This window comes from Meles meles, chromosome 4 (assembly GCF_922984935.1).
Source record: "Meles meles chromosome 4, mMelMel3.1 paternal haplotype, whole genome shotgun sequence".
Classification (NCBI taxonomy): Eukaryota; Metazoa; Chordata; class Mammalia; order Carnivora; family Mustelidae; genus Meles; species Meles meles.
The window spans coordinates 7,650,644-7,670,263 of record NC_060069.1 but is presented as its reverse complement, the minus strand read 5'-3'; the positions used below and the strand labels follow the sequence as shown (position 1 = coordinate 7,670,263).

Genomic DNA, 19,620 nt, shown 5'->3' with positions numbered 1-19,620 from the left:
CGGTGCTGGGTAGCTAACAGGTCCTCTACCCCAACTTATCTTACAAGAGCCAATACCCTCATTTTACATATCAGAAGCTCCAGGATCAGATTTCTTTAGCTTGACCTCGGTAGACTGCTAGCAAAGGGTGGAGTCCAGACAAAATTAACCCCTTATCAAAGACCAAAACTTCAAGCCCACGGCTCCTCTCTTTTCCTAGTAACCATCCCATAAAATGAAAATTTAAAAAGTTGCCAGACCAGAGGGGGTGAAAGTACAGAGTGCAGCGGAGGAGGAGTTACCATCTTGAACACAGCTAGCTTAACACACAACCTTTCCGTTTCTCTAAAGTTCAAGCCACAAGGCCACAGTTCGTTCTGGGCGAGCAGACACGCGTGCAGCCTACGCATGCGCTCAGAAGGAACGCACCCGCCCCTGCCACCGGACCTCTTCAGCCAAGTCACCAATGAGCCCTCCAAATGCCCGCCCTCAAGGCTAAACCCCTGGCCAATCGGGAGGCAAGAGCCATCAGGAACATCACTTATTTCGCATACACCCTCCTCTCTCTGTCCCAAGGCCCCGCCCCGTCTGAGGCAGGGATTGTCGCCTAAGCGCTTCGTTCTGACACCTGATTGGCTCCTCTGGCAGCTCCGCCTCCGTCTCCTCCCGCCGCCCTCCCCTTTGCGCTCCCACAGCGGCAGGCGGAGCTAAGTACGCACGCGCGGGCGCTGCCTCTCTCTTCTGGTGGCCCGCCCTCCCTCCTCCCCCTCCCTCCCCTCCCCACCCCCCTCTCCCTTCCTCTCCGGGCCTGCGCGCGCGTGTCTTCCTCCTGCACGCGCCGCCGCTAGCCAAGCACTCTCGGCGGAGCCGCTGGCCCGCGCGTTCCTTTTCCCCTCCGGCTGCGGAGCGGGCGGCATCCTGCACCGCGGGCTCGGCAGCAGCGGCAGCCCCGGCGCCTTCGAGCGGCGGCACCGGCTCGCGATCCCCTAGGCGGACCGTACCACCGCCCGCCGGCACGCGGGGGGAGCCGCCCGCCCCGCCGCACACGCCTCGGCGACCCCGCGGGGCTGAGGCGTCGCCGCGCCCGGGAGCTTGAGCGCAGAGCCGGCCTCGACCCCGAGCTCTGAGCCCCGCGGGCCGCGCCTGCCGCCGGCCCCACCCATCCAGGCCGAGGAGGCTGCGGCCATGGCCGAGACGGAGGAGCGGAGCCTAGACAACTTCTTCGCCAAGAGGGACAAGAAGAAGAAAAAGGAGCGGAGCAGCCGGGCGGCGAGTGCCGCGAGTGCGGCGGGCGCCGCCGGCGGGAGCAGCGGAGCCGCGGGCGCGGCGGGCGGCGGGGCGGGCGCGGGGGCCCGGCCGGGCGACGGCGGGACCTCGGGCGCCGGGGCCTCCGGCCCCGGGGCCGCCACCAAGGCCGTGACTAAGGTGAGGGGCCGGAGAGGCCGGGATTCGGGGCCGGGCCGCGCGCTTGCGCCCATGTGCCCGCCCCCGCCGGCCGCCCGCCCGCGGGGGGAAGCGTCCGGGAGGGGCCGGCCAGCGGGCGGACGGGCGGGGAGGCTGGCCATGTGACGGGGGCTTCCCACGCCGGGCGGGCGCGGCCCGCCTCTCCCCGCGGGACCCCCAGCCCTCTCCCGCCCCGCCCCTTCACCTCGTGTCGCTGGCCGGGACCGAGAGCCGGGCCGCGGTACCCTCGAGGGGAAATGAGTCTGGGTCCGAAGTACCCAGCCCAGAGCAGCATTTATCGAGTGACGTCTGCTCTGAGTAATTTGGTGTTCTGACTTCAGCCCGCCAGTCGGAGCAGAATTTTCTAACAATCGCATTTGTGGCAGCTTTAATTGCCATGGCTTGGTCTCTAAACCCGTAACAGAATAAAGTCGCATGACAACATTGTGGTAGACTTTTAGTTGTGGGGTTACCATTGACTTTTTCATTCGACTTTTCCTGGTTGCTTTCAAAGTAACAGCTCTCTGGACGGAACCCGGTGGAAGTGAGAGGGTCGGACCGCTGGGCACGTTTGTCCTCTAACCTAGTCGGCCGCCTTGGGATCAAAAAGGGCCTTTGGCCAGAAAACGAGGCTATATTTTAGGTTCTAGGCGCTTGATCCTCTTTTCATAGTCTGATACTTGCCTTAGTTGTGTTTTAACAAATAGCTTTAATTGATCAAATGGTGTGTGTTTTACAGGATGAAGATGAGTGGAAAGAATTTGAGCAAAAAGAGGTTGATTACAGCGGCCTCAGAGTTCAGGCGATGCAAATAAGGTATGGTCTGGTTACAGACTTTTTGATAACCCTTAGGTATAGTATGTTTGGTTTTTCACTAGCCCCCAAACTGTATCACAGGGGCCTCATGCTTTAGATATGCATATTAGGGCTGTCATGGATTGTGTCTTCCTCGTCTGTGTGGGGGCAGTCCTTCTGTATGCTGATCAAATTAGCTGTCAGCTCCAAAATCCTGTGAGAGCTTGCCTACTTATTTGAGACCGCTAAAATGAAATGGATTTTGTGGTTTGAAGACGTTCACTTTTAACATTGGTGTGTTGAACTTAGGGATTTCGTTCGTTTGATTCAAAAATAACGTGGTTTTCAGATCTCTCCAATAAGCGAGTTAATACATACGTATTTTTGTAATTTAAGTATACTTAATTGATGTACAGATTTTATATGTTCACCCAGTGAGACCAATCTGTGTAATCAACAGCAAGGTCAAGAAACTGAACAGTACTCCTGCAGAGGTTATCTAAAGCCCTTTTAGTCACTATCTTCACCCCCAAGAATAGCCAGTATCCTAACACTGCAGATTTATTCTCCCTAGAATTTTATAGGGCATCAGATAGTCTGAGCATATTATTTTTTTTTATTTATTTATTTTTTTTTATTTATTTGACAGAAATCACAACTAGGCAGAGAGGCAGGCAGAGAGAGAGGAGGAAGCAGGCTCCCTGTGGTGCAGAGAGCCCGATGTGGGGCTCGATCCCAGGACCCTGGGATCATGACCTGAGCCGAAGGCAGAGGCTTTAACCCACTGAGCCACCCAGGTGCCCCTGAGCATATTATTTTTTAAGTTCAAGAAAACAGGGGCACGTTGGTGGCTCGGATGGTTAAGCGTCTGCTGCCCAGGTCATGGTTTCCAGGTCCTATTGGGCTCCCAGCTCAGTTGGGAGTCTGGTTTTCCCTTTCCCACTCCCGCTGCTTGTTTTCTCTCTCTCTTTGTCTTAAATGAATAAAATAAAATCTTTTAAAAAAAAAAAATTGAAGAACACAGTGGTTTTTTTTAAAAATGGGTTGGTTGAAATTTGAAATTAACGTATTAAGTCCAATCTGTGATAGTTGGTTTTAGATTCATGTGAATAGATGTCTTACTTTAATGGGCTCGTAAAGTAGAAAAAACAGGTGAATGTATGGTTCCACCGTTTTTAAGGTTAAAACTCTTTCATTCCCAGTTTAGAGAAATAAATGTAATGAACTGCCTCCAGTTCAAGTTTGCAGTTTGTGTACACCAGTGACCACGTGGCACACTGACAGAAGTAATTTTCCTCAACAGAATACTGTCTTTTGACTTCTCCAAGTGGTAATACTTATGGCCTTACATAAGTTACTCACATTCAAACACCAGGGCTCATATTTTTGACTTTTGTTGAATACCTCCCAGAGTGCCAGGCGTTTTTCTCCTAGGTTCTTTCTCGTCATTTAGTGAGCTTAACCAAAGTGAAACCTGACTGATTGTGGGAAACATTTTAGGAAATGGGGCTTCTCCACTCTTGAGGTTCTTCTGAAGTAATGATAAGTAGAAGTGATAAGGCTAAATTTTACTCCCCAACAACTTCTTGAATTTGTGTGTGAGATGTTTCTGGAGAGGTGTAGTTAAGAAAATATCCCTGATTCTGGGGTTTGACCTGTGAAAATGAAGAGGAGGAGATGTGAAGTTCTTATCCACTGGGGCTTTGGCACTGGCTGTGCCGTTTCTGTTTGGCTGTAGAATAAGGCTCTTGGTCTGTCTTTCCTGAGCACAGGTTCTTAACCGCAGATTCTGAAGATTGACAGGAGGAATAGAGTTTGACCATGTTGAACTTACTAAGCAAGAGTAGCACTTTCTGAGGGGAAGGGTTTCAAATTCACTGAATGCTAGAAATTGATTTTATTATATTATGGAGGATATTCTTATTTTTATTATATTTTTTTATTACGGAGATTTATTTTTCTGTCATTGATTATATATCCTATATCCATACTCAAGGTTTTTTTTGTCTGTCTTTCTGGCTACTCCAGAGATGATGAAACATTTCTTAAATTACGTCTTTCACCTCTGTCAGGGGCGTAGGTAAATCTCAGCTAGTATGAGTGTTTAAATTCTGCTTGACCTGAAGCTTGACCAGCTTTTATGTTGTTTTTCCTCGTTATTCTTAGCACCTAGTCTTACTCCTGACTGGTCTGCCACAGGTCTTTCTCTAACCTAACATTGAAAAACATATTTTCAGGGCGCCTGGGTGGCTCAGTGGTTTAAGCTGCTGCCTTCGGCTCAGGTCGTGATCTCAGGGTCCTGGGATCGAGTCCCGCGTCGGGCTCCCTGCACTGAAGGGAGCCTGCTTCCCTCTCACTCTCTCTGCCTGCCTCTCTGCCTACTTGTGATCTCTCGCTGTCAAAATTAATAAATAAAATCTTTAAAAAAAAAAAAAAAGAAAAACATATTTTCAGGAAGCTGCTTTTGTGGCTCGTCAGTCACTGTGGAGGCAAGAGTCTTTTTTTTCATTACCTTCACAGTCTAACAGCCTTCAGGAAAGACTTGAGTGTGAGACATCATCTGAAGTCTAATAATAATGACAAATTTTCGCACTGTATACTGTCTATCCTTGTAAACTTTGTATTAAATGTTTTGACAGTGAAACTCGGTAGGATTGGGATCCACACTTTGTTTTCTTCATAGGAGTGGAAGTAGGTTACTCACATAAATGGGATGGAGTTGATAATGTCACGAAAACATGGACTTTGGGGAAAGAGGAGCCTGGGTTTCAGCTCTGCTTATGTGTGACCTGGGCAAGTCATTTTACTTTTGAGTGTTGGTTTTGATCTGCAGAATTGAGACAACTCGTAGGCTTGTTGTGAGGATTTTGGGATAGGGTAAAATATGCACTCAGCAATACTAATCTTCTCTATTCATTGGGTAAATTAGAATAACTTAGTCTTGGCAATTTGTTATTTAACCACGAGGCACCTGATTTACACCACCAAGATTTGAGGACAAGGGGTAGTGAAGGTACACTGACTACTATCATGACTAAAGACTCTGGTGAGTCTGTTCACGGTGAACCTAATAGAAAATGACATGTTCAGGTTGGCATGAGTATGACCATATCAAACAAAAATCCCTCTCAGAGTGTTCAACTATAGACCTTGAATTATTGTCTTCTGTAGCTTGGTCTTAATCTTTTAAGCAGAAGCCCTTAGGAAGGGGCAGAAGAAAGGAGATACCTTTGAGAAGTTGGGGCACATGATTCTTTATGCCTTCAGTTTGTTAAACTTTTTCTATGAGAGAGGCAACTTTGCTATCTCTGTATGAAACAAGGGAATATGAAACTTTGGAAGTTGACTTAAAATATCTTGACATTTTCAGCCTTACAATCTTAAAGTTTTTTCTTCCAATTTTTTGCTTTGAAAAATTAGAAACCTTAGGAAAGTTCCAAGAAAGATAAAATAAGTACCCAGATACTCTTTGCTTAGATCTCCTGGTCATTTTTGTCACATTTGCTTTAGTCCGCTGCAAATTCTGCATATAGCCTTAAAATTTTTTTGACACTAGACCTTATGATAGGTTAGCATGCTGGACCTTTATTGAAGGTAAGTGTTCATTTGAAAGGAAGTTTTCAGTAGTGGCAGACAATGCTGTTTTAAATGTCCTAACACATTTACCAACTAACTCAAGATTTAAGTGCCAAAAGTATTAAAAGAACTTGCGTACAGATTTTGTGTCTAAATTAATAGATGTGTTCAAGGTCCTCATTATGTAGAGGTAAGTTATTTAGAGGGGTGCCATTGGGATGGTGATAAAAGGGGCTTAACATTAGAGAGCTTGGATTGTTGGATTGTTAGCAGTCTAAATGAGACCTGTAGGTCTTTCATCTTTAAAATGGATTTAATTTAATATTTGAAGTTACTAAATGTTGAGCATTTGTCATGTTTCAATAATTAATTGACTTGTTGGAGGGGCACCTGGCTGGCTCAGTAGGGGGAGCATGCGACTCAATCTCAGGGTTGTGAGTTCGTGTCATGTTGGGCTTACTTTAAAAAAAAAAAAAAAAGAGTTCTTGGAGCCCATTGGTTTTTTAAGGAACCTTTTTAAGAAATCTAGAACTTGGGGTGCCTATGTGGCTTGATCATTAAGCATCTGCCTTCGGCTCATGTCACGATCCCAGAGTTCTGGGATCAAGTCCCGCATCAGGCTCCCTGCTTGGCGGGAAGCCTGCTTCTCCCTCATCCGCTCCCCCTGTTTATGTTCCCTCTCTTGCTGTCTCTCTGTCAAATAAATCTTTTTTAAAAAAGAAGAAAAAGAAAAAAATCTAGAATTTTAGGGACACCTGGGTGGCTCAGTTGGCTAAGCATCTCCCTTCAGCTCAGGTCAAGATCCCAAGACTTTGGGATTGAGTCCTGCATTGGGCTCCCTGCTCCGCAGAGAACCTGCTTCTCCCTCTTCCTCTGCCGCTCCCCCTGCTTGTGTGCGTTCTGTCTGTCAAATAAATAAAATCTTAACAACAACAAAAGAATCTAGACCTTTAAAACCATTAGGTAGAGCTGGGTAAGTTGTTACTTGAAGAAATCATTCCCGCAGCCAAGCTGGATTCATTGTAGAGAATCTTAGTGTGACTGTAGTGTGCTAGACATCAGGGTTGTAGAAATGATTCCTGCTCTCCTAAATACCAGTAGATCATTTCAGTGATGGGCAGGATACTGTGGAACACAGGAGAGAGACACTTAGTCTCCCATGAAGACACTGAGAAAGAGTCCTTGGAGGAAGCTGCCGGCATAGCTCGTCAGGCCATGTCTAGCCATTTTGCTGTTGTAACAGTGGCTGGGTAATAGGGCAAACCAGTGGAGATGGAGAAGCACGGTCAAGTCTGGATCTTGTTTTAGCTGCTAAAACCCTAGTATTGGGGAGGGAGGGTTAGGATGTATAAAACTCTCATGTAATGTCCTGTGAGAGAGAGAGGTAAGGATGCCCCATCTTTATTAAGAAACTGCTGCAGGTTGTGTAATCCTTACCAGCCGTACTGAAAATGAATTTGCTCAAAATAGAGAAAATTTCTGTGTCATATGTTAAGCTCTAAAGAGGATGAAATGAAAGAAGCAATCTGAGAGAGAGTGAGCTCTGGAGACAAGGGGTTTGGCTTGCTACTTTGTAGCCCTGGGGAAGGGGCTTAAATGTCCGAGTGTCTGTGTCTTCCTTTGTACAGTAAGTCCCCTGCCTGCCTTGGTGTTACTGTGAGGTTTAATTTGTGAAGTGATAGGACCGGGTCTGGCTTTCTAGGTTCTCAGTAAATATTACATTTTCTTGTCTCATTCAGCTGCACCACCGCTAGCTCCTCACCGGCTGTTGCTTATTTAAGACCATAGACTTTACATTGTGATCATTCATTTACAAGTAGCAGTGTAGTGTTTAGAAATGTGAAATTTAGCCGATATATTAATCAGCTCTAGATTTAGCTGTAAATTTAGCTATATATTCTGTTTGGGTCAAATACCAAATTTTAGCCTAATTATCTCTTGTGGAAATGATTCTTTGCAACATGTGTCTTAAGACATTTAGAGATTTGACATTTTCTGGAAGTGTGTAAGTAAGAAAAAGTAATCGGATTTTTAAGTTATTTCTACCCTGCCCTTAGTCCTACAGCCTTTTGACAAGGCTTCTAGCATCTCTGGGCCTTTGTTCCTTCCCTCTCTTGGATGAAGGGTCCTTACTAGACAATTTCCAATGTTTAGTTTAATACTTTAGAATCTTAAGAAACCAAAATATTGGGTTGTCTTGTGCCTATTATTACAGATGCACAATCCCTTTAATTAAATCCCTCTTACTTAGTAATATTTTGTAATCTAAAGGGATTTTTTAGATTTGTGATTTTTTCATTCTTGTCTCAGTGTGAAGAGGTAGTAAACATTACAGTAAAGGAACTTGTTTCACGTGGATCATCAATATTCTGTCAAGCCAAATTGGGGCTTTTCTTTAGTATTTTATTGTGAATTAGAAAAACTGTATTTTTTTAAAATATTTTATTTATTTATTTGAGAGAGACAGTGAGAGAGAGCATGAGTGACGAGAAGGTCAGAGAGAGAAGCAGACTCCCTGTGGAGCTGGGAGTCCGATGCGGGACTCGATCCCGGCGCTCCGGGATCATGACCTGAGCCTAAGGCAGTCGTCCAACCAACTGAGCCACCCAGGCGTCCCAGAAAAACTGTAATTTTAAAGGGTTTTTAAAAGGTACAACAGCTTAAAAATCATGAGTGATCTCTAATCCCTTCTGCTTAGAGATAATCGGTGTTAAAATTTTTTAGTTTTCAGTTTATTGCTTACTGTAAGCTGATAATTCCAGTTTAGATATTTTAATCAGCAAATATTCAAGAATTTGAAGAAAAATCTGTTTTAGAATACAGTATGTATGTTTGAACAAGTGATTCAGCACATTTGCTGAAGTAAGTGTTTCACGGTGTAAATGACAAGCAGAAAGCTAGCATACCTTGGGGATATATATGAGTATAAAAGTGCGGTGAAGGTTCTTAAAGTCCTTGTAGGGGTCTTCCTTGTCTGGCTGGGATTGGATTACTGGGACATGCTAACAAGTCTTACGTAACTAGGTAAATAACACTCGTGTTTTTATTCAGGAACCAAGCAAATTACATGAAAGTAAAATTACATTGGCATCAGTTCTCAGAAGTGGGTGACTGAAAAAAATTATTTTGGAACAGTTCTAATGTTAGGATACCACTGTTAGACTCCTGGATAAATTAGGACCTTCATATCCTTACCTGCTCATTCTTTCCATGTGTAAATTGTCAAAAACAGGGTCATAGTGTTTGGTATCTTATTTTTAAAAATCTATTTAAAAAGAACTGTTCATGTTGTGGGTTTTTGAGATTCTGAGTTTTGTTCTCTTATTTTTTTTTCCTAGTATAAAGATGGCATTCATCTGAAAACTCAAATGGATATTAAAAAGCATGTTATAGTGGGGCGCCTGGGTGGTACAGTTAATTAAGTGTCTGACTCGGTTTCAGCTGGGGTTGTGAGATTGAGCTTCTAGTCAGACTCCATACTCAGCATGGAATCTGCTTAATATTCTCTCTCCCTTTGCTCCATCCCCCACTCCAAAAAAAAAAAAAAAAAAGTCATAACATTTAACAGCACCTGCTCTATGTCAGGCACTTTTCTTGGTGCTTTGTGTCTATTAACTCATTTAATTTTCATAATGGAGCTAATATCCCCATTTTACATAGAGGAAACTGAGGCAATAAAAGTTAAGTGTCACACTCAAAGTCTCCTGGCCTAGTTCGTGGCAAAACCCAGATGATTTGAACCAGGAAGTCTGGTTTTAGAATCTGCTTGTAACTACTTGATGCATGAAGAAAATAATATCAGGCATTCTAGCACCCAGCTACTTTTTTAAACTTCTTTTTTTTAATCAAAATGTCCTTCTACTTAAATTAAGGTGTATAGATTTTGTTTTAGAAAGCCATTGGCTTAACTGACGTGAATATCACTTCCATGTCAGCATTTTAAACAGCTATACAGATTCTATTACGTGTTAACAAAAAGGAATTCTATTTTAAATGGCTGTACAGATTGTATTATGTGTCAACAAAAAAAGGGAAACTGAAGGGTGGCTTGGCCCTATTCTCATTCTTTTTTCCTCTTACAGTCTTAAGTAAAATCATGCTACAAATGCTGGTTGAGGATGTGTTTACTCCTCTCCCCTCCCTGATTGTCACCCTTGGCCTCTAAAATCTGGAATCACCTCTGTTGGTGGTCCTTGTCTTTTAAATTTTCCCGTGTCTTTTTTCTTTATTTAAGATCTTATTTATTTGTCAGAGGGACAAATATTTGTCAGGGGAAGTGGGAGGCAGAGGGAGAAACAGGCTCCTCACTGAGCAGGGAACCTGAGGCAGCACTTGATCCCAGGACCCCAGGATCATGACCTGAGCTGAAGGCAGACGCTTAAACCCACTGAGCCACCCAGACCCTCTATAAGGTCTTTAAAGGAGACCGTTGGTTATTCGAGAAATTTGTCTTATAGCTAGCACTTTCCCTGTTTTAACAGAAATGGCAGGAGAGCACTCTTGAGATGTCCTTTTGTAGAAGCCAGGAGGGGCTGTGATGTTCCCACGGTCCTACACAGTAGGGTAGGAGTCATCTGTACATTGTTAAGGCCATGATCACTGATCAGGTGTCAAAGGGAGAAGATCTCTGAAAGAGTGAAAGGTGGAGAACAGCTTTAGGCAACAGTCCTGTTTTTTTTTCAGTAGGAGAGAAAAGCTTGGTCAGAATGGTAAAGGAGGTTGATAGGCTGAAGTTCTAGGAAAAACCACCACTGTCATGAACCATAATTCAGTGAAAGGTTGGTTGTCTGTGCCAGAGGCGGTAGCAGCAGCAAGGGAGAATCTTGACAAAAGGCAGTTAGATTTGACTCCCTGATTCTTGAATCAAGCCAATTTAAGAATAAAGAAATAAGAAATAGGCATAAATACTTCACACAGCCTTGGGATACCACTGAGGCTATCTTCCGCATTTCTATTTACTAATAAAGCCAAAGACGGAGTTTTTGTGTTCTCTTCTTTAAGTGGGTGACATATATCTGGTGACAGGAACCAGTTCTCTATCTTCCCTGTGTCAGACGGTAGAGACCGGCACTAACAAAGTCCGTAGCATTGATGTCAACTCGAAACACAGGCTTGTTTCTTCTGTTGGAATGTGAATTGTCATTTTGAGAGTGTTTTGTAATATGTGCTAAAGGATTAGGAAATTATACAACTTTCAAAAACCATTTTATTACTGAAAATTTGCTTACCATGAGTGCCTATTCAGCCACTCTGGTCTGGTCCTAGAAAAATCCAGAGCTTACCCTCTTAATCCCTCTTAAGTCCCCTTTTCTCAGGTTAGCCTGGGCCTCTTCGTTCCGCAGTTGCATGAGGTTGGTAGCTGGGGTCCTGCTCTAACTCGGGGCTGCTGTATGTAATGACGTACGTTGTCCTAAGCCTGGCTCGTCAGTATGGTAAATATTTCTAAGTGCTCTCGACTACATGAGGTTTGCAAGAAAGGAAAGCAGAGACTATCAGACCACGTAGTTTTGTGAACGTTTTGTAGCAGTGCAGTCCTTTCATCCGAAGTCAGGTGAGAGTCCCAGTGTATAACAGATAACATCCCGTAGTTCTGTGTCTGTTTCTTTGAAGCAAGTGGGTCACTGGGGCTCTGAAGAGGTTGGGTGACTTGTCTTGGGGTCGCACAGATGAGCCTTGAAACAAGTAAGGATATGGAGGGATGATTTTCCTGGTGGTTCTATAATTGAATTACTTGTTTGCTTTTCCGCTAGTGAAAAGGAAGAAGATGATAATGAGAAAAGAGAAGATCCAGGTGATAACTGGGAAGAAGGTGGAGGTGGCGGCGGTGGCGTGGAGAAATCTTCAGGTCCCTGGAATAAAACAGCCCCCGTGCAAGCACCTCCTGCTGCAGTGACTGGTAAGCTTGATGTTTTATTCTCCTACAGCTGTCTGTGTAATTCAGTGTACTGCTGGCCTGCAACTAAAGGATGCTTGTAGTAGGATGCGCGGGGTTCCTTTCTGCTCTTAAGAGAGATGTTTGTATTTGTCTGTTTGAAGAGTTCCTCACATCCTGTGTAAAGGAATTTAGACCTTAAGAGACGTGTTTTTCTGTAGGCTCCTTAAATTTATATGTAAACTAACTTGCCAAACTGAAATACTTGTAATTCGTGTCCTTTTCTGACAGTTGGCTAAGGGAAATTGTACCTGCGTCTCCGCCTGTGTTGATGCTTTTTCCCCTGTTCCTCATTTACTCCGTCTTGAGGCATGAATTCTCAGAAGGGCACGTTGTATCAGGCCTTAGAGTCGATAAGAAAAGGTTCTTGGCGGGGCGTGAAGAAGTGTTCGATCTTCTAGTGGGGCGTTGCCCACCGAAGGGCCGAAGTGTGTGAGCAGGTGCACCGTGGATCTGTGGTATTGACATTTCCCGTGTGGGGCATGTGGTGTTTAGGAAACAGATGTCTAAAAGGGTTCCTTAGAAATTGCAGTTGTTGAGAGAAGTTTGAGAAACCTTGCGTTATAATATATACCCATTTTTTTTAAATGCAGGATAAGAGAATAATAGTTCACTCCAAATCTTAACTGCCCAGACATCACAGATAATTAGTATGTATCAGCATTCTTGGCATCCTTTCTAGCCCTTTGCTAGGTGTGTGTATATGTTTTTCCATTTAGCTTTTTTTACTTCCTCTCTCTCTGATGACCTGAGCATTGTGTAATCTCAGTGTCCAGGTCTCCATCCTCACCCAGTTTGCCCCATCAGCAGCGCTTGCCATAGCTGATCACCCCAGGACACCACAGTCTCCTGCTCCCTCCGCTGTTGATTCTGTCTCCCTGGCTGGGATTTCTTTTCTCCTGCCTCTGAGAGAGAACCTACCCCAGTGGCCAGCCCCTGCCGCTCTCTTTTCTGTGCCCTCCCTCCCTCGACAGTGTCCGCATGCCGCCAACTCCACAATTCACACCAGCTAACGTCTCTCCTGACCTCCGCACACGCTTAACCGCCCAGCCGGCATCTCGATAGCCACATATCCCCAGCTGAACTCATGTACAGTGGACCCTTGAACAATGTGAGGGTGGGGGCCCCGAACCTCTGTGCAGTCAGATCCACGTTTCACTTCTGACTACCCCAAAATTTACTGAGAGCCTGCTGTGACTAAAAGCCTTAAGAGTAACAAACATACCAGTAACCAGCTACTAGTTGTTATCAGTAACAACACATATTTTATATGTTTATCCTACTATATTCTTAGAATAAGCTAGAGGAAAAATATTAAAAGTGTGAAGAAAAAAATCCATTTACAGTTCTCTGCCGTATTTATCAAAAACATGAACGTGGTAGGGAGCCATGCAGTTCAAACCCATGTCAGGGGTTAGCACACAGCTTTCCTAATCTCCTTGCTGTTCATTCAGTCCCTTAGGCCACAAATCTTGGGGTCGTCTTTGATGCCTTTTCCTTACTCCACACCTAAATCTTTGTCAGTAAATTTGTTTCATCTTTATTTTCAAAATCAGACTCTGTGTGACTAGTTCTTTCCAGGGCCACTGCTACCACCCTGGTTTGAACTTAATTTTTATATGGATCAGTGAGGTCATCTCTTGCTGGTCTGCCTGCTTCTGTGCATGCCCCCCTCCTCAGAGGAGAAGCTGAAGTTCTCAGTGACCTGCAGGGCCTGGGATCCCTGCCTTGGGATCCCTTCTTCTGACTTGCTGTTTCTTTGACTCTGGTCCTCACTTACCCTGCTTCTTGAGGATACCAGGTACGCTGCTGCCGCAGGCCCTTTGTGTCTTGGTTCTCATCCTGAATCCTCCTTCCTTTATATTAGGAGCCTCTAAGAAAGCTGCTTCTGCAAAGGGCCAGATAAGAGTAATTTAGATTTTGAGGGCCGCGCGGAAGAGGGTTTTAATTGCCGGGCCCTGCTGTGACAGCAGAGAGGCAGCTGACGCAGACACCCAGTGAGTGTCGCTGCATTCCAGTGCGCCATTTAGGAAAGCTGGAGTCAGACCAGATTTGGCTTGTTGCCTGCTCTAGCTAGGTTTGCCTCCTTATGGCTTTGAGTCCTTGTTTGGTTTCCACCTCAGCTCTGAGACCCCTGCTCTCCGGATGCTCCCTTTACAGACCCTTTCCCCCACTCATTTTCAGTATGGCACCAACCTTTACATGGGTGCGTCTCCTTCCTGGAGCCGAGCACTGCCCCACAGTACTTTCTGCAGTGACACAATAGCATTGTTGGCGGAAATAGCTGCTAGCCTCAGGTGGCTGTGGCGCACTTAAAATGCGACTAGACTACTAGAACTAAGGAACTGAAATCTCAAGTTTATTTCATTTCGGATGGCTGCGTGTGGCTAGCAGCCTGAATATCCAGTCCAGTTCATGAAGGCGTGTCCTTAACATTTGTATCTTCCACCGTGCAGTTGAGGACAGTGCCTGACACAGCAGGTGCTCAGTCACTAATGAATGCGCGCGGTGCTACGGCGGTCCCACACTTCATTAAAAGCTGTGAGAGACCATACGCCTTTATAGTAGTAGTCAGGTGGCTGCGTTACATTGCCGCTAGTAAATGATGGCGTAGGCGTTTATTTGAAATGAAGTTGTTGATACATGGAAAACACACATAAAATACTGAATCCATATTGAGAATGGGGAGAGAAAAAGCGATACATAAGGAAAGGCTGGAAGATTCTGTCCCGAAAACATGAGCCATCCTGGAAGACTGGGGGCTGCTCAGCTGCCTCGTTCTTTTCCTGCTTGACCTGTGTTTATAAACTAAGACAAAGAGCCTTAAAATCCACTGATGTGGAAGACAAGGAGATTATTAAAGATATGTAGTGGTTTATTTTTACTTGTCTTTTAGAAGTAGATACATACACAAGCATTTTCATAAGTGAATTCTTTACACATGGTGTGTTGTCTAACCCACCAAACAGATAAAGAAGTCATTACCCACATTTACCTGTATGTAAACTGAGGGCTGAGGTGGTGCTATTCTGAAAGACAGTAGCTGACAGACTGTCTCCCAGGTCCACAAACAAGATTCCTCTCCCACTCCAGTAAGTTTGAAAGAACTCATTTACATAGGTAATCGAAGTGTTGTACATGGAAGAGAAGTTAGGAGACTGCCCCTGAAAGAGGAGTATTTTCTCTGTCAGACATTTTCTCAGATAACTTTCTTCTGTTGTTCAGAGACTTCTTGTGTAGGTATTGGGTTTTTCTCTGTAATTGTCAAGTCATTGGGAATGCGGAACTAGCTTACTAGAATGCCAAGGCATTTGAATAGTTTCTCTAAACTGTTATGAAATGTTAGTTACAGAGACCCCAGAACCGGCAATGACTAGCGGTGTGTATAGGCCTCCTGGAGCCAGGTTAACCACAACAAGGAAAACACCACAAGGACCACCAGAAATCTACAGTGATACACAGTTCCCATCCCTGCAGTCCACTGCCAAGCATGTAGAAAGCCGGAAGTAAGTACCGTCAACTCCTGCCTTTTGTCTGGAGCCCTGACCCTTGTCCAGCGAGTGGGATATAGGAGATAGGAAAACCCCCCTGAGGTGGAGGGGAGGGATCTCCTTGGTAAAGCCCAGGCTACAGCCGACAGGCAGCTGTGCATTACGGGGGATTTAACAAGCCTGGGGGTGGGGGAAGGGGGTAAAGACCCTGGAAGGGGGCAGTGGGTAAGAAGCACCAAAGATACAATGTCTGCAAGTTTCTTTATTCCTGGTTTGTGTTGTTCTGTAGCTATGACATGTATCTATTTAGAATTCTTTGTAAGCACATGTTCCTTATAACATGGAAACTAGAAATGTAAGAGCAGTATTTCATTGTATTCCCAGTTGATGTGAATAGGTGAAAGATGTTGGCATTTATAAATCTAATATTAAAATAATCTTATTTCAGCAGGTACTTAAAATGAATGCTACCTGGAATTAAATGACCACATATGACACTTCCACATCCTTTGTAGGGACATGATTTTTTTTTTTTTTTTTTTGAAAGTAAATAAAATGGCAAGAAATGTAAAGGACATCAGATGGAAATACTGGTTTGGGGGGAGGTTGGCATTTAAAGTAAATCCCAGTCTTTTTGTCTCTTTGAGAGCCCATCTGGCTTGAACTTAAGCCTCTGTTGGACTTGGTCCTTTGCTCTGTCCTACAGAATAAGGGGCAGTGATTCCCCACACTCAACTTGGCTTTATCTGATCCACTCCCATCAAGGAGAATTGAGGAGAAATCACTGAATAATGAGTAGAATGATTTGAATCAGAAAATTGTTGCCCTTGGGCATAAAGAGATGTATTGTTTGTATTTGCTAAAAATAAAAGTGACTCTTAGAAGGAATCACCGTGTCATCAGATAGCCTTTTGACTTTGCAGTCTTCAGATTGGTCCCAAAATAGGTTTGCAGTAAACAGTATTCAAATAGATTTGCTGCCGTAGAAGATAGGACCATAGAGACTGAGTATCTGGTTCTGTGAAGCCCAGAAAATGATCTGATGATGATTTTGTGTGCAGGTTTGCCCACTGTCGAAAGTAGAGAATTCCTATGAAATGGCTCCTAAGGCATAAAGCAAAGAGTCCCCACTTTCTGAAAGGTTGCATTACGCTGCTTTGCTTCTACCAGAAGACCTACTTTCTTTCCTAACTTACACTAACCGATAGAAAGCTGAAGAGGATTTTCACTGTTAAGAAAAAAGCTGTCACCGTACTAACATAGGTCTTTTGTAAAAGCAAGTGGTGTAGCCCAAATTTAGGGAAAGCAGGATTCCTCTGCCACTTTGCCCTCTTCTTCCTCCCTCAGGATACTTCCAAGGGGGGGTGGCTTTCTTTTTTTTGAGGATCAACAACCTAGTGAAGAAGAAATTTACTGATTACATTTCTTTTCCCTTAGGGATAAAGAAATGGAGAAGAGCTTTGAAGTAGTAAGACACAAAACTAGAGGTAGGGATGAGGTTTCAAAAAACCAGGCCCTTAAACTGCAGCTAGACAACCAGTATGCTGTGCTTGAAAATCAGAAAAGCAGCCACACACAGTACAATTAAGGAATGGTCTTTGCTAACCCTTCCAAGGTAACTAGACCACAGCTACCACCAGGAACAGCCACTCCTCATCTGACTCTGCTGGACCCACAGCCGATGCAGACCACTCGATAGAAGTGACCAGCCCTGTGGCACCGTGGAGGTGCCGGTGTCAAAGCTGCTTTTGTATATATTGGATTTAGGGGGATTCTCACTGTTGTATACGTGTGTGCACTAGTCAGCAGTGTTCTTTCGTTGTTACTCTGCAAATACAAAAACAGACTGCAGCCAGTGGTCATCTCAAAATCTCTTTGTGTTCAGATACTGAGCCTTCGTGAGGGCTGACTACCTCAGGCTTGCTGCACTCGTTGCGGACTTCATGTGGGTCACAACTTCTGGACACGGGAGGTGACGGCTAGTATGTGTCGGTGTGAAGCTTGAAACCAGCTCCACTGGATTCCCATCAGAAATCCTGCAGAAAGTCAGCCATCTGGGTTCTGATCTGCTGTAAAAGATGAAGATTTAAGTGACCTTAATTAACCCGTCCTGTGCCCCACCCTTAAGGATACTCTGTAGTGGGCTGTGTTAGACTTCCTGGAACGTGCCGCTCTCAAAAGAACTCGTGTTCAGATAATCTCTGTAGGGTTGTGATTTTATAATTTAAGCTTTGAGTTGTATTCTGAGGTAACCACAAATTAAATTCAACCAAACTTGGGTCCACCAAGTGGGAAAGGGGGTAGGGGAGGGAGTAATCTTACTTCTTTTAGTAATTTTTTATTTGGGTAGTGCTTTTTCTGTGTTCACACATTAAGGCCATTTTTTTCCTTTTTTTTTTTTTTTTTTTTTTTTGTTTTGTTTTTCCTTTGACTTGGAATAAGTTCTTTGACAGAGCATATTGCTTGGTTAAATAAGTGACCTGAAATATGCATTAGAATTGTGAAATGTCTTGTGAATTTGCCAATCCCTAGAGTGGAACCAAATAGCCTTTGATGTCAAGGGCAGTGGATGTGGGGGCTCTACTTCAGGTGCTGCTAAGCCTCCTCTAATCAGGTCTAAACTGTACAGTAAACTGCAGTGGAAAGAAGGGGGGTTCTGCTCAGGCCAAGATTTTCACTGACCGGCCCTTAGCAGTTCAGAGCGACGTGAGCAGAACCTTAACCTAAAACCCACTTCGGTTTTCACAGATCTTGCATATCTTTGACAGGATTTCCAGATACACTTGTGCCCAAATTTTTCAGGTATTGGACATTGTACAGATGCAGTGATTGTGCCAGTTGAGCTCTGTTAGCAACCTCCTGGTATGTCTTTATGTTCGTTTGAAGAGTCAGGGGTGAAAGACAGGCGATTTGCACTTCTGTTTTTAATAATTACGACTTAAACTCTCCGGTAATTTTTAGTCCTTAAAGGGACTTCAGGAAGCTACCCAGCATTACTGAAAAGTCTTTCCATCTAATGAGATAGTCTGGTAATTTACTAGTTTTGTATCTTCAGTTCAGTAGAAGTACTTCAAAGTGGAACGTGACCACCTGACGCAGAGTCTGGGTTTCTCTCTAATAAATCCCTTGGCCAAATGCAGGAGTTGCAGACTTGCTCCTGGCAAGAGTGAAGCAAGTGAACGAGTAAAACTACCCCGGTGTTGGGGGTATCTCCTCCAGGAGTTCAGTCTTGATGAAAGTGTCAGTGCAGAAATTGACTCCTGGGAGGTCACGGTATCTCCTGACAGGACCTGCCAACCACATCTGGGCCATGACTTCGGTGGTGTTTGAGGTGGCAGGCAGGGTGCCTGCCTTCTGGTGTCCTGGGGTGAGCAGCTGAGCCAGCCAAGGAGAGGTTGGATGATTAAGCAAGAAACAAGGGATTCTTGGTTAAACTGAAGACTTCATTTGGGAACCAAAAATCTTAACAAATAATCTCTTGGATCTTGAGCCACGTATTTCCCCTGAAAAGTATGCATTTTTTTTCTAGCAAAATTTTGTTGGGGGTTATGTTACTGAGGAATGAACTGAGATAAGTATGTGGAACTTTTATTTAATAGCATACTATACTAGAAATCTGAAGACCTGCAGGAGATTTAAAATTCCAACTCTTGTTATAACTTTTTAAAAGATTGTGAAATATAAAAATGCACATGAATCAAGTTTTAATATACTGTATGATGGGTGGGTGAGGCTGTCCATTGTACCATTTCTTTCTTTGAATTCTCAGGCATGGTTTGGCAGTGCAAGAACTCTGTAACATTAACAAATTCAATAAAAAGTAAATATATGGATTGTGCAGTCTGTTTTTATTTATTACCCCCCCCCCCCAGTTTTTATTTTTAACCCTTAACACGTGTATCCTCTGTTTCTGAAAATTGCTGATTGATGCCACTCCTCCATCACTGGAGGAGGATGGTACTCGCCGACTCCTGTTCCAGGAAGGTTTGCAGAATGTTAGCAAGACAGATCTGCAACGAAGGGGGCCGCAGCGCTAGGATGAGTATTCTTGACGAAAGTTAAAGCATTGAAATGTATGTTTTTTTCTTTGTTAGTGTATTAAATTTGTCATAAACCATAGCAAGGAAATCCGCAATCTTCACTGTGTAGCATAAAGATCTCGGGCCTTGTCCCAGGAGAAGCTTACACATTTGTGAAATGAGCAACCATTTTAAAGTTCAGGATTTAGTCTGCATTATAGTTCCTACATTTTCTAGCTAGAGAAGGTAAATTTTAAGTCACTTTTGGTAATGGAGTTTTAATGTGTAATGTTAACAATTGCTGCTAGGTCATTCTGGCTACTTGATTGAGATTTTTCTTGACAGCCCTACTTAAAATAGAACACTTAACCCCCCAAAAACCCAA

At 44.2% G+C, this 19,620-nt stretch overlaps 1 protein-coding gene across 4 annotated transcripts; it reads left to right on the top strand.

Annotated features, from left to right (window-relative positions):
- The first annotated feature begins 764 nt into the window (after window positions 1-764).
- Window positions 765-19,049, top strand: CDV3 (CDV3 homolog). Of its 4 annotated transcripts, none has more exons than XM_046002592.1 (5): window positions 765-1,404; window positions 2,162-2,238; window positions 11,544-11,689; window positions 15,072-15,231; window positions 16,654-16,825. In XM_046002592.1, the coding sequence occupies exons 1-5, from the start codon at window positions 1,165-1,167 to the stop codon at window positions 16,802-16,804; spliced, it is 774 nt and encodes a 257-aa protein (XP_045858548.1). In that variant the 5' UTR covers window positions 765-1,164; the 3' UTR covers window positions 16,805-16,825. The 4 variants fall into 4 exon arrangements, with proteins under 4 accessions (XP_045858548.1, XP_045858551.1, XP_045858549.1 ...); XM_046002595.1 differs by lacking the exon at window positions 16,654-16,825 and adding an exon at window positions 16,832-19,049 and having other exon boundaries at window positions 768-1,404; XM_046002593.1 differs by lacking the exon at window positions 16,654-16,825 and adding an exon at window positions 15,665-16,638 and having other exon boundaries at window positions 768-1,404.
- The last annotated feature ends 571 nt before the right edge of the window (window positions 19,050-19,620 follow it).

Coding starts and splice junctions, on each gene's coding strand:
- CDV3 (XM_046002592.1), top strand. CDS start 1,165: ATGGCCGAGACGGAGGAGCGGAGCCTAGACAACTTCTTCGCCAAGAGG. Junction 2,239..11,543: donor GTTCAGGCGATGCAAATAAG/GTATGGTCTGGT, acceptor CTTTTCCGCTAG/TGAAAAGGAAGAAGATGATA. Junction 11,690..15,071: donor ACCTCCTGCTGCAGTGACTG/GTAAGCTTGATG, acceptor ATGAAATGTTAG/TTACAGAGACCCCAGAACCG.